The sequence below is a fragment of the Castor canadensis genome, chromosome 8 (genome assembly GCF_047511655.1).
Source record: "Castor canadensis chromosome 8, mCasCan1.hap1v2, whole genome shotgun sequence".
NCBI classification, from domain to species: Eukaryota; Metazoa; Chordata; class Mammalia; order Rodentia; family Castoridae; genus Castor; species Castor canadensis.
Genome location: NC_133393.1, coordinates 150,982,492 through 150,996,451, shown reverse-complemented (window position 1 = coordinate 150,996,451; position 13,960 = coordinate 150,982,492). Strand labels below are relative to the sequence as shown.

Below are 13,960 nucleotides of genomic sequence, written 5' to 3'. Positions count from 1 at the left end.
ATGAGGGTTCTTGGTTTTTCATATTGTTTAAAAAATTGGTTCAGGACAATGTTTTATAAAATGAGCAGGAGAATATTCTACTCTTGAAATTATTTTCATGTAATCAATAATAGTTCTTCCTTATATATTTGATAGAATTCTTCAGTGAAATAGTCTGGGCCTGGAGTTTTCTTTGTGAGATTTTAGCTATGAATTCAGTTTTTTTTTTTTAGTAGATTTAGGGATATTTAGGTTTTCTGTTTTGTCAGTTTGGGTCATTTGTGTGTTTCAAGGAATGTTTTCGCTTCTTGTGAATTGTAAGAAATATTGACATCCATATTTAGGGCTGTAATATCTTTTTGATGAAATGAGGCAGTGGCCCTTTTTTATCCCTGATGTTGTGAAATCTGGTTTTTTTTCCTTTCATTTTTCCTTCTTCTTCTTTTTTTATTTTTTGTGGTGGTGGCAATGGAAAGCAGGGCCTCACACATGCTAGGCATGTACCACTTAGCTACATTCCCAGCCCTGAAATCTGCTTTTTCTGATCTTATTACCACTTCAGGTTTCTTTTAACATCTGCATCGACATTCTTTCCATACTTTTAATTTAAGATATTTGTGTCTTTAGACTTAAAGTGAATTTCTTATTGAGATATTTAATTGGATCTTGTCTTTTTAAAAATTCCAGTCTGATACTATCTACCTTTTAATTGGAGTGTTTAGAACATTTACTACAATATCATTATTGTTTGAGTTTAAATCTAATATCTTGCTGTATGTTTTTCTGCTTTTTGTTACTTATTTTCCCCTTTGCCTGTTTTCTTTTACATTAACATGGTGATTTAAAACGTCACTTCTCAGGCTGTCCACATGACTTTTCCTGTGCTTGCACAAGCGCTCTACCACTGAGTAACATCATTCCTGCTCTCAACCTTCTTCTTCTTCTTTTTTTTGGTGAGACTGGGATTAGAACTCAGGGCTTTGTGCTTGAAAAGCAGGAACTTTATTATTTCAGCCATTCCTCCAGTTCACTTTACTCTGGTTATTTTGGAAATGGGGTCTCAAGAACTATCTGCCCTGGCTGACTTAGAACCTTGCTCCTCCCAACTAGCTAGGATTACAGGTGTGAGCCATTGGTGCCTGGCTCAACCATCTTTTTTTAAACTTTTTTGCTGGTTCTGGGGTTTGACTCAGGGCCTCATACTTGCATTGCAGGTGTTCTGCTATTTGAGCCGCACCCCCAGCCCTGGCTTGCATACTTTCTGATGACAAATTAACAGCCCTCTTTGTTCCATAATGTATATTTTTGTCTTCTGGCTGCTTTTTACATTTTTTCATTACTGTTAACCAGGCAGATGTTAGGTTTGCTTGATACTATACCATAGAGGCTCTACTCTTTTTTTGTATGTGTTCTCTTTTTGGTTCATTTTGAATAGTTTCCAACAATGATTTTTTTTGGTGCAGTGTTTAATCTTCTGCTAATTCCAATCATAGACTTTTCCACTTGAGACAATGTATTTTTCTTCTCTAGATGCTCTGTTCATTGGCGTTTTACATGTGTCCCCTCTGACCTCTACTCTTGTCAGCATCAGGTACAGGCCTATGCCTCACTAGTGCTGTACTTGGTAAAGAAATAGGATAGTTACTCAACTCCAGCACTGCCAAAAGAAGAAACCAGACTGTTCTTCCATATACCCTTCAGATGTACATTTTGCTTCCATGTTTTGGTGGTACTGGGGCTTGAACTCACGGCCTTCTGCTTGCCAGGCAGGCACTCTACCACTTGAGCCAAACCCCCTTGCTTTGGTTATTTTTGAGACAGGGTCTCGCTTTATGCCTGGGCCAGAACTTGTCTCAGAAAAACAAGGGAGACAGAGAGAGAGAGAGAGAGAGAGAGGGAGGAGGGGAGGGGGGAGGAGGGGAGGAGGGGAGAGGGGAGAAGGCGAACACAACCTTGATGACCATGACTCTCCTTATTTATGCTTTACACTTAGCTGGGATGACAGGCACAAGCACACCTTGACAAGCCTACAGATTGAGATGGGGGTCTTGTGAACTTTTTGCCCATGCTGGCCTTGAGCCTTGATCCTCCTGATGGATCTTCTCCCTAGCCTGTAGCTAGGATTACAGGCTTGAGCCACAGCACCTGGCTATATGTGGGTTGTTGTTCTTCTCCTTCTTCCTCTTCCTCCTTCTCCTCTTCCTCCTCTTTCTCCTCCTCCCTCTTTCCCTCCCTCCCTCCCTCTCTCTCTCTTTTTCTGTCTCTCTCTTGTTTTCTTGAGACAAGTTCTTGCTATGTAGCCCAGGCTGGTCTCAAACTTGGATTTCTTCTGTCTCAGCCTCCCAAATATTGGGATTACAGACATGTACCACCACACCTGACTTAACTTTTTTTCTTTTCCTTTTTTTTTTTTTTTTGTGGTACTGGGGTTTGAACTCAGGGCCTACACCTTGAGCCACTCCACCAGCCCTCCCCCTTTTTTTTTTTTTAAAGGATTTTTTCGAGATAGGGTCTCATGAACTATTTGCCTGGTCTGGCTTCAAACCATGATCCCCCAAACTCTGCCTCCTGAGTAGCTAGGATTACAGTGGTGTGAGCCACTGGTGCCTGGCTGAATTTCAGCCCTTTTAGAAGTTGACTCGTGCATTGTATGAACAAACCCTGTGTTTTGTCCAGTCCTTTTGGCTATTGTAACAAATACTGCCATAAATATCAATATACAAATAGCTACTCGAGTCCCTGCACTCAGTTCTTTTGTATATATACACCTATTTGTGGAGTTGCTTAGTCATATTGTCATTTTGTTATTTGTGAAACCACTGGCTGTTTTCCATAGTGGTTACACCATTTCTCATCATACCCAGCAGTGCACATGAGTTCTAACTTCTCCACATTCTCACCAATGCTTACTTATCTTTACAACCACATGGAGTGGTCAGTATTACTTCCATTTCGCAGACAAAAGAGCTGAGGTCAAGTTAGTTGCCTAAGGTCATAGAATTGTGGTGTTCTCTTGTCATTCATTCTAAACCCTTTCATTGTAGAATCTACTCTACTGCTTGCTTCATTTGTCCCTCTAATTTCTCAGCACTGTCCCCAGTGCTTATTGTACCTAGTAGGCCTAACATGCCTAACATGCAAGGTGACTCCTGATGAGTCCTGGTTATTCCATGTTCTCTGCAGCTTTTTCTTCTTTTGGGTTAGTGTCTGGATAATGAGAAGGATGATAAACTTCCTTCTCAAAGAAGTCAGGCTTAGGTGAGAACATTCTATAACTTGATCGTTCATTGAATAAAATGAATATATATATATATAATTTATTTATTTTTTGGCAGTACTGGGGTTTGAACTCAGGGCCTCACGTTTGCTACGGAGGCACTCTACCACTTGAGCCACTCCACCACCTGCTATTTTTCTGTATTTCTCTTTCATAAAATTGAAGGGGTCTGTGTTTCTTCCACTCAGTAGAATTCTACATCCCAAGGCAGGCTTACTTTTGTTCAAAGCCTGTTCTGTGAAGTCTTTGTTACTATAGAGCTGGAGATGGAACCCAGGGCTTCACACATGCTAAGCAAATACTCTTCCAACTGAACTACACAGCCATCCCTTTCATCTTCTTCCCTATGTTCCTTCAGGGCCATCCCTTCTGACTTGCCAGGCTGACCATCCCGAGAAGCTTAGGTGGGTCTCTGGTGAGATGAACCATCCTGGCTAGCCAGGCAGCTTGCTGGTTTATGTCCTCTTTTTTTTTCTTATTAAATTGAGATATAATTCACATACCATAAAATTCACCCTTTTACCACTTGAGAATGCAAAAAAAAAATCCTTTTAAAGAATACAATTTAGTAGTTTTTACTATATTCAGAGTTGGGCAAACTATCACCACTAATTTTAGAACCTTTTCAGCCTCCCAGAAAGATACTCCATGCCCAGTCCCAGTAATCCTTGTCCCTTCATCTAGCCCCTGGCAGCCAGTCATCTACTTTCTGTTTTTGTGGATTTGCCAATCTAGTCACTTCATATAAATAAGATGATATAATATGTGGCCATCTGTGTCTGGCATTTAGTTTAACATTCATCCATGTTACAGTATAAATCAGAGCTTTGCTGGGTGCCGGTGGCTCACGTCTGTAATCCCAGCTACTCAGGAAGCAGACATCAGGACGATCACGGTTTGAAGCCAACCCCACACAAATAGTTTCGTGAGACCCTATCTTGAACAGATTCATCACGACAAAAGGGCTGGTGGGGTGGCTCAAGGTAAGGCCCTGAGTTCAAACCCCAGTACCACACACACACATCCACAGCACACACATCAGAGCTTCAATCATTGGTTGAATCATTTCCATTTTATGAATATCCTTTTGACTGTTAGGAATGTTAAGGTGAACATTTGCATACAGTTCTCATGTGAATATATTTTTAGTTCTCTCAGGCATGTACTGAAGAGTAGAATTGCTGGTCATAGGTAACTCTGTTTCTGACTTTTTAGAGGAACTGCTACACTGCTTTCCATTTTATTAACCATCAGCAGAGTGGGTGGGTTTGTTTCTCTACATCTTAACCACCACTTGTTACTTACATCTTTTTGATTATAGCCATCTTAGTAGGTGTGAAGTGGTGTCTTTTTAATTTTTATTTTGGTGGAATTAGGGTTTGAACTCAGGGCCTCATGTTTGCTAGGCAGGTGCTCTACCACTTGAGCCACTCTACCAGCCATTTTTGTGTTGGGTATTTTTGAAATAGGATTTACAAACTATTTTCCCAGATTGGCTTTGAACCTGTTTAGTCCTTCTGATCTCTGCCTCCTGAGTATAGGATTACAGACGTGAGCCACTGGTCTAGTAACCTTTTTACTTTTTTGATCACCCTTCAATACACTTTTCAATTTTGATGAAATCCAACTTGTTCGGTTTATTTGGCTGCTGTGCTTTAGGTGTTGTAGCTGAGAAACCATTGCTTAGTCCAAGGTCATGAGGATTTATACCTCTAGTTTTTTCTGTGATTTTTGTATTTTAGCTCTCATGTTTAGATCCATGATCCATTTTGAGCTAATTTATTTGGTAGAGCTCCAACTTCATTCTTTTGCCTATAGATTCTTTGTAGTTTTCCTAGTACAGTTGGTTGAAGATTATTCTTTCTCCATTGAATTGTCCTGACTTTATCAAAAATCAATTGACCATAAATATATGGGTTTATCTCTGTATTGTCAGTTCTGTTCCATTGATCTAAATGACTGTCCTTATGCCTGTACCATATAGTCTTTCATTTTGTTTTTTGAGATAGGGTGTCCATGTGTAGCCCAGGCTGGTCTTGAAGTCGTAATCCTCCTGCCTGTGTCTCCAAGGACTGGGATTATATGCATACACTACCAGACCCAGCCTTCTTTATGGTTCTTTAGTTGTCCTTCACTTCACCCCCTTACCATTTTCTGTCTGTATTTTGAATCTGATGATGTCATTGGTGTTGATTTGCAGCCATCATTAGAGTTTCTCTACAGTAAAGAAGGATACACACAGAGAAGGAGCTGTAGATGCCAATAAGATTTTTGGCTTCCTGTTAAGCCTTTTGCTGGCTGTGTGGTCCTGAGCAAGTTATTGTACCTTGTTTTTCACTTGTCATTTATCAAGTAGGGCTCTTGAGGAGTCTATAAATGAAGTATGTGAGTGCTCCTGGAATACTGCCAGCTCTCATTGAGTCTCTCTCATAGGTGCATGTGTTACCAACAACCCAGTTGAAAATTTGTACTCCTCTCATTTTTCCCAAGTTTCCATTGTGATCATTTTGAAATAGAATCAGGGCTGGGGATGTAGCACAAGTAGTGGAGCACTTGCCTAGTATGTGTGAGGCCCTGGGTTCAATACCCAGTACCACCAAATAAGAAAGAAAGAAAAAAAAGCACCGAAGGCAAAAAAATGAATCACTGAAACCAGTTTTCATTCTTGAGTCTGGATTACTGTAAATTACCCCTCCTCCCTGGTCACCACGTTTGGCCTTTTTTCTTTCATCCCACTTAAATGATTTCTGCCCTACTTCCTTCTTACTGCATTGCAAGAATATGCTGGTCTGACCATTCGAGCTGTCTTTTGCCAGAGGCAGAGCTATGAAAGCCGAGAATTTATTGCACAGAAGTGGTAAAGAATTATACAGACTTTCCTTTTGGGGGTTCAGGTCAATCCTGGGCCCCTAGTTTCAGAGGCCCCTGTGGCAGTCTCTGTAACAGGCATTCCCCACTTTTTACAAATTGGTGTCTGCCATGTGGACCTGGAGCTGCTGCCCAGGAGGATCTACTTTGTTGCTTCCCTGGGCCTGAGTTCCTCCTCACTTCTCTCCACCTTTCCCCAGTCATCTGCTCTCCAAGATCCAGCTTCCATACTGTCCTTTCCAGAAGCTTCCCCAATATCCAGCTAGCTTTCTCCCAACCCATCTTGCATTCCTTGTCATTTAGCACTTTGTTCTTTATCTTACATAAGCACTTCTCTTTCCTAGACCTACCTGGCTAACTTGAGGGCAAAGATGGATGACTTGAAGGCAAGACTGAATTGTTTGTGGGCTTTATCTGGCCAGGCCAGGCCAGGCCGAGTTAGGAGCTCCTTGCATGTCTGGAGGGTGGAGGGGTGGAGGAGGATGTGACCTGAGGTAGATAAAAGGTTGATGTACTTTCTCCAGTGTGTAAGTTCACCTTACATGAAGATAGTGCTTTCCTGTTTTGAGACGCTGAAATTGCATAAAAAAAGTTGTAGCTGGAACAGACCTGTGATTCCAGCACTCGGGAGGCAGTGAAGGATCTCAAGTTCAAGGCCGGCTTGGGGTAGTTTTAATTAAGATATCTATGTCATGTATCATATATGGTTGGTGAAAAAGTCTTATGACAATTGATGCCAACACAGCTCAATAATAGTCACAACTATTTAAAAACTTGTTCAACGCCAATATAACATTCAATTGGAGGTTGTTAACTTGCGCATTACTGAACTCACACTGTAATCTCTGAGCTATGCAATTTCCACACATTTTTCTGATTCCTCTGAGTTCTTGTTGGACAATTAACAGTGAATAAGAAAGGAATGTGTCTTCCTTGTTTCCAGTGCTGAGTTTTCAAGGAGCTAGGCAAACCCCTCAAGGGTCCTCCCTTTAAGATGAGGCTGGGTAGGTCCTATTATCAAGATGTTAAATGGTTAATAATCGCTTTGACATTTGACTAGTACCCGCAACACTGTACTTTGTTTTTCCCTGAACTTTGGAAAAATGCACCAAATTTCTATTTGGGAATTTATTACATGTAATAGTTGAAGCTGTAAGCTAATGCTTTCCTTTTTCTTTTTTTTTTTTTCTGAATCCAAAGCAGGTATTTTTCATTTTGGTTGGTACTAGGCATTGAATCCAGCACCTTGTGCATGTCAGGCAACAAATTGGTGTTTTCTAAGACAAAGATGTGCCCTCAAGAAGTAAAACAAAGCCAGTGTGTCTGTCTCACACAGTTTATTTAACAATAGGTAATAAGAAATCAAATTTAACAGTCTATACAGTGATCCAAAGTTCATATTTATAAGTAATCAACTTTAATTGCATGATTTACAACAGTTGAGGGTTTTTGCTTTCTATTTTCAAGTTTTACAGAAAGTGTGTGTGTTGGGGGGGGGCGGGGAGGCAGGGTAAAAAGAGGAAGAAAGCAAGCAAAGAAGAAACCCCAGGGACATTTTCCATGTTAAAATCATCCCACCGGAATCGTTTCTTACCCTCTTTTAATTTTTTTCCTGTGTTAGATGTTAAAAAATAAAGAAAAAAAAATCTTTCCAAGAAAAACAGAAACCACAATATATAATACATCAATTTGGCAGCTGCCCCTGTATATTTTGAAAAAGTCATTTTTCTCTTTACATGTACAAATTATTTTAATACTTGAAGTTTTACGCTCAGACTTACGGAATAGAAAATTTTCTGGAGCACAAAAGTTGACTTAAGAAGAAAGGAGGAAAAAATTTTTAAACATTTTTAAAAGAATGAACATCTTTGCACCCAGAGAAAAAAACCTGGTATTTTAATATATATTTATATATATTTATATATATATATATATATATATATATATAATGTAATTTTAAAGTAACATTAACCCCTTTTGTCCTCTGGTTTTAGAAATGTTCTTTTTTAACTCTTCCATAAAGTGAGGAAAATAGGGAAAAATGTCAACCATCTGCACCAGTAAATAATAACTATTAATATTACATATTTTCATTAATTTAAAAAAAATAATAAAACCTATTGGAGGTGCAAGGCAGGAGCATACGGTGGCTTCAGACCTCAGCCTCCTCCCAGTGCACACTTGAACCACACACACGGGAAAAAAAAGGCTGGGGGTAACCAACCATAACAAAAATATATTCTTTGTATTCTATTATCCCTCAGGTTCATCTTGCATGTTTGCTTTAAACCACAAACGGCTACTGCACAGTTCTTGTGTGTTCCAAGGAAAATTGTCTTTTAGGCTAAGAAAGATTCAAAAAAATGTTTTCAGTACAAAAAGTCTTGAGAAAATAATTTTTTTGCTCCCAAAATACTACAAGGTGTCTCTAGTGTATGTCTAGTGTACTTTGTGAGAGGTTTGAATTCAAGTCCGCGTTATCAGTGCTGAGTCCCAGGTCCGTGGCGCTTGCACCATGGAGGTTTGCCATGCCTGGATTGCTAGCGAGCTGAGAAAGCATTGAATTCTGGTCCGGACTGGCAAAATGCCCTTGTTCCATGGGGTTGGTGGCCTGGGCAGCTACCAGTCCAGGATGTGGGGAACTGGTCTGTGGGGAAACATGGTGTGGAGAAGGCTGCGGCTGCATCCTTGGAGATGGGCTGGAGTGGGGGGGCTGGGGCTGGGACTGCGGCCGAGGAGAAGGGACAGGCTGGGGAGAGCGCACTTGATTGGAGAGGGAATTAGTTATCTGCTGGCCTTGTAGGTGTGGGGATTGGGCCTGATTCGGGAGCATATGCTGTTGGGGGCTCATAGGGTTAGGCTGAGCAGGGGACCCCATCTGTTGCTGAAGGAGTCGTTGTTGATAAGCCTGCAGACTGGCTCCTGCCTCTGCTCCCAAGGCCTGGGGGAGCTGGCCCATCTGTCCCATGTTTCCTTGCTGCATCTGCTGCATGTGGTGCTGCATCCGCTGCTGCTGCTGCTGCTGCTGCTGTGGGGGATAGCCAACACCTTGGGGTTGCTGAAACTGGTTATGATTGGCCATTCCAGCGCTGATTCCTGGCCCTGCTCCCTGCTGCTGCATCATGTGCTGGCGTCTCAAGATATCTCGGAACTGCGTCTGCATTGTGTTGTGATTCACGTTCATTTGCTGCGCTTGGGGGCTCATAGCTCCCATGGGTGGCTGGAGTTGCTGCTGTGGCTGCTGCTGGGGCAGGCCAGCCCTCTGGACGCCTGCTTGCATGGGATTCATGTTCTGCAAGGCTGGATTGGAGTGGACGCCCTGTTGACCTGGCATGGTAGGTGGCTGCAGCCCTGGCTGACCCTGGGGCATACCAGGCTGCCCAGGGAGAGGTTGTGGATTAGAGTTGGCATACTTGGCAGCCCGCTGCTTGATGAATGCAGCCAACAGCTGGGGGTTGGCGTGAAGGATACTAAGCACCTGTTGCTGCTGTAGGGGAGAGCTGGGAGACCTGAGAGTCCGCAGGAGGTTTTGTAAGGCTTGTTGAGACACAGTGCCTGGTTTAAGTGGGCTCACACCTACTTGGCCCAGTCCTGGCTGTGGAGCCATGTTTAAGGGCTGACCATGTTGAGCCACTGACATCATGGCTGGCCTTGGCATGCCAGACTGTAGCTGCTGGGGCTGAGGCAATCCTCCCTGAGCCCATGGTGGCTGCTGCTGCATTCCTGTGGGTCCCATCCCTGGCTCTAGATGCCCACTGGGACCTCTGGCCATGGGAGGTGGGTTCATGCTCATGGAGGCCATGGGAGCCATTTGGGGCATCTGGTGCTGGATTGGCCTTTGAAAAATTTGCACATGGGCCATCTGGCGCTGCGTCTCAGCTGCCCTCTGAATTTGCATTGCCATTTCTACTGCTGCAGGTGGGGGTCCTGGAAGGGGTGGCTGAGCAGTCTGAGGAGGGGTTGGAGGGGTCACCTGGCCTGCTGCCTTGCCCTGGGACACAGGACCAGCAGCTTGAGTCCTGGGCAAGTAGGGTGGCATGCTGTTGGGAGGGGTAGGCTGAGGCTGAGAGCTGGGCTGGGGCTGGGGTGTCTGCGGGGTGGCTGGCTGTTGTCCAGTTGGCGTGGTTGGAGTGGCAGGAGTTGGTGAGGGCAGGCCCTGCTGCTGCCCCGCCACACCAGTCCGCTGCATACTGGCCATCCTCCTGCGCAGCATCTGAGCCTGCTGGAGCCGGTGCTGCAGCTGCTGTTGCCGGAGCTTCTGCTTGATGTTGAGGCAGAATGGCACAGGGCACTTGTTCTCCTGGCAGTGCTTGGCATGGTAGCAGCAGAGGGCAATGAGCTGCTTGCAGATGGGGCACCCACCATTGGTTTTCCGTTTGCAGCCCTTGGTATGCTGCACAACCCGCTTCATCTTCTGGCAGGAGGGCAGGGAGCAGTTGGCGTTACGGCACTGACAGGCATGCACCAGAGACTGGATGCAGCGCTGGATGCTCAGTCGGCGAGAGTCTCCTGGGCTCTGGGTGGCTGCAGCCTGCTGGTTGTTGCTCTCATCATCTAAGCCAAGACCCAGCTTCTCCATTTTGTGGTCATGGTTTTTAGTGTTATAGCAGGTGATACACAAGTCATAATCCTGGGGGAAAAACATAGGAAGTGCAGGTCAACTTTCCAGATTTAAGTCAAAGTCATTTTAGACACTTTGCTTGGGCTAGAAAAGCTTCTTTTAATAGAACGCAACTAGCCTCTTAGCTCTGCCAGGCCTATTTAACATGTATTTGCATCACTCCTCAAATAATGGGGTCTAGCAGACCCCTCCCTTTCCTTCTGTGACCTGGTACGTACCTCACAGACAGTGCAGTGCCAGCGTGTCTCCACATGGTGCTTGCACTCATTGCAGGTGTAGACAAAGCGGTCCTGGCTCTGAGTGTGCAGCTCCACTAGCATGCACATGGTAGACCACTGGGCTCTTCGCAATGAAGAGAATTCCAGGTGCTTGTCCCTTGCAAGAGTGAGGAATGCATCCCGACCATCCATCAGATCGCAGGGGATGAGAGGGTCAGGATCAACGATGGGAGGCAGGGAGTTGGCAGCAGGGCCAGCAATGAGGCGGATCACAAAGAACACCTGCCAAACAGACAAGCTCATTCTGACTTTTGAACTAGAATGCCACCTGCAGCAGAAAGGAGTTGGGCTGCACCCCAGCAAGACAAGTAAAGACAGAGTTTACAACTCTACCAATTCCTCCCCTACGTCTGCTCTCTTTGAGACTGGCTATAAAGGACCTAAAACCACTAATATTGACAAAAGAAAAAATATTCTTGGCTAGGCATGGTGGTGCAAGCCTGTAATCCCAGACACCCAGAAGTTAGAGATTGGGAGGATTGAGGTTCTAAACCAGACAGTGACTCCATCTTAACTAACAAGCTGGGTGTGGTGGTAATTGCCTGTAATTCCACTCGGGAGGCATAGGTAGGAGGGTTGCAGCCTGATGGCCCTAGGCAAAAATGTGAGATCCCACCCGAAAAGTAATTAATACAAAAAAGGGATAGGAGTATTGCTCAAGTGTTACAGTGCCTGCCTAGCAAGTATGAAATCCTGTGTTCAAACTTCAAGAAGAAAGAAAAGGAATGGTGTAGTTTTAGTCTAGCGTAAGTACAGTGGACATTGTCTTGGCAGTCTATTTAAGATGCTAATCATGGTTTTGCTGGGCCGGTGGCTCACGCCTGTAATCCTAGTCCCTCAGTAGGCAGAGATCAGGAGGATCAAGGTTCAAAGCTAGCCTGGACAAATAGTTTGCAAGACCCTATCTTGAAAAACCCATCGCAAAAAATTGGGCTGGTGGAGTGGCTAAAGGTGTAGGTGCCATGTTCAAGCCCTAGTACCATAGGAAAAAAAGTGTTAATGATAAGTACTATCTAATTAGTGAGGCACCCACCAGAACTCCATTTCCCCAGCAATTCTGAGGCAATGGTACTAGGCCTCTAGTATTTTAGATAGCAGTATTATACTGACCCTATCAGTTTGCTAGGTCTTTGCCTTAACAAGAGGTGTGGGTGTGTTGGGGGAGGGATTGTGGGCGGGCCACTGAGGCAGAGTACAGCCATCTAAGAAAAGATGTTCTGAATAGCATTAGTGTTTGTGCAGAGGATCCAGGAAGAGGATCCTCCACAGTTGTATCTCTCTTGGTTAAAATTAGTTGTAATTTTGTAACTAAAATAAAGCTTTCAGTTCATTCTCCACATAACTGCTACTTCCTGTAAGAACCTGCTTATGATATGCCCAAGATCACAGTTCAAGTGTGATACTCAAAACAAAACACTGATGTAAATTATTATTCAATTATCCTGATTTTTATCTTACCAATTATAAAGTAACAAAATAATTCAGTTTTGAAAATGGTTATGAGTCATTGCATAATGTGAAAGCTGAATTTTTATTCAATTTTCTCTACTTCCTCTAAATTACTTTTCCAAAGGCTAACAGCATTTGCATTCATTTCTTTTTTACAAACTACCATTACAAACTGTAATGGCCAATGGAGGTCTAAGGGGCTTTATAAAACAAAACACCAAAAATAAAGCATTCTTAGGTACTTTTACATGAGACACAACCCAACACCACCTGGATTTATAACACAGTCACACACAAATGAAGAAAACTATAATCCTAGCTACTCAGAAGGCAGAGATCAATCAGGAGGATCATGGTTTGAAGCCAGCCTGGGTAAATAGTTCTTGAGATACTATCTTGAAAAAAAAAACCATCACAAAAACAAGGGCTGGTGAAGTGACTCAAGGTTTAGGCCCTGAGTATTACAAAAAACAAAAAACAAAAAAACCCCAAAGATCAACAAAATTAACAACCATGATATCCCTGAGCCTCAGCTCCCAAGGGAGGTGGGTTTTAGTGACCTCCAGTGGGAGCGAACCTCTTTGACCTCAGGGCCCACAGCTAGTGAGGAGTATGACAGTTGGAATCCAGACCCTCAATCCCAACCTGTCTGTCACACTGCCTGGCCACTGCATCAGACCAGGCCTTGCTGAGTTTGATTTGGTTTTTATTTAAAGGAAAACAAAACAAAAATAACCAATGAACATTTCCCATCTAACAACCCATCTCTTTTCTTCTTAATGATGCCTCAAATGTTTCTCCCTCTCTGAACTGTCAGTGGTCTGGTGCTCATATCATAAACAAACACCACTTCTTACCTCTTTATGTTTCTCCATGGTAGCATAGAGTTTCTGAGATAGGTCATTAGACACATTGGGCATTCCAGGCTTCTTCTTGTTGCCCCTACTCAGGCTGCTCTTGTTTTTGCTAGTTTTCTTATTATTCTTCTTTTTAGCATTTTTACTGTCTCCCTTTGTTACCTACAACAGGACAACAAAACAGAGACAAGAAATGGTTAAGATCTTATTAAGAGGGTTTTGGAAATAACACACTAACGGCAAAAAAGACCCTCCTTTTTTTGATACTAGAGATACTTTTAGGCTTATATTTTATTTCACTAGCTGCCCTCTTTACCTACTTTCTTCTTTTTTAAGCTATTATTTACCACAAGCTAATGCTTACTAACATTTCTGCCCCAATTATTTCCTAGTGAAGACCTGACCTTTCATTAAGGTCAGTGACAACCATAACTTTTTGCCTAGAAGAACCCCAGTTTTTGTGGAACCTGCTGATGGAATGTATCCTACCATTTGGCATAGGAAACAAGGGGTGAGTGGCACTGTGGGGTAGTGAAGGGTGCATGGAAGAGGGGAGCCAGCAGATATGGATTTCATCTACCAATGTTTTAGAATTTTAATGAATTCAAACCACAAGGATGATCCCAGGGAC

The 13,960-nt window shown here is 43.2% G+C and overlaps 1 protein-coding gene across 1 annotated transcript in view; it reads right to left on the bottom strand.

Annotated features, from left to right (window-relative positions):
* Window positions 1–7,446: 7,446 nt before the first annotated feature.
* Ep300 (E1A binding protein p300) overlaps window positions 7,447–13,960 on the bottom strand; it is a 75,454-nt gene continuing 68,940 nt past the window's right edge. Inside the window, exons 29-31 of the mRNA XM_020170609.2 lie at window positions 13,330–13,491; window positions 10,964–11,245; window positions 7,447–10,754 (exon numbers count right to left, since the gene is read on the bottom strand). Coding sequence (XP_020026198.2) covers window positions 8,553–10,754; window positions 10,964–11,245; window positions 13,330–13,491 — 2,646 coding nt within the window. The 3' untranslated portion in view covers window positions 7,447–8,552. The remainder of the gene's footprint in view (window positions 10,755–10,963; window positions 11,246–13,329; window positions 13,492–13,960) is intronic.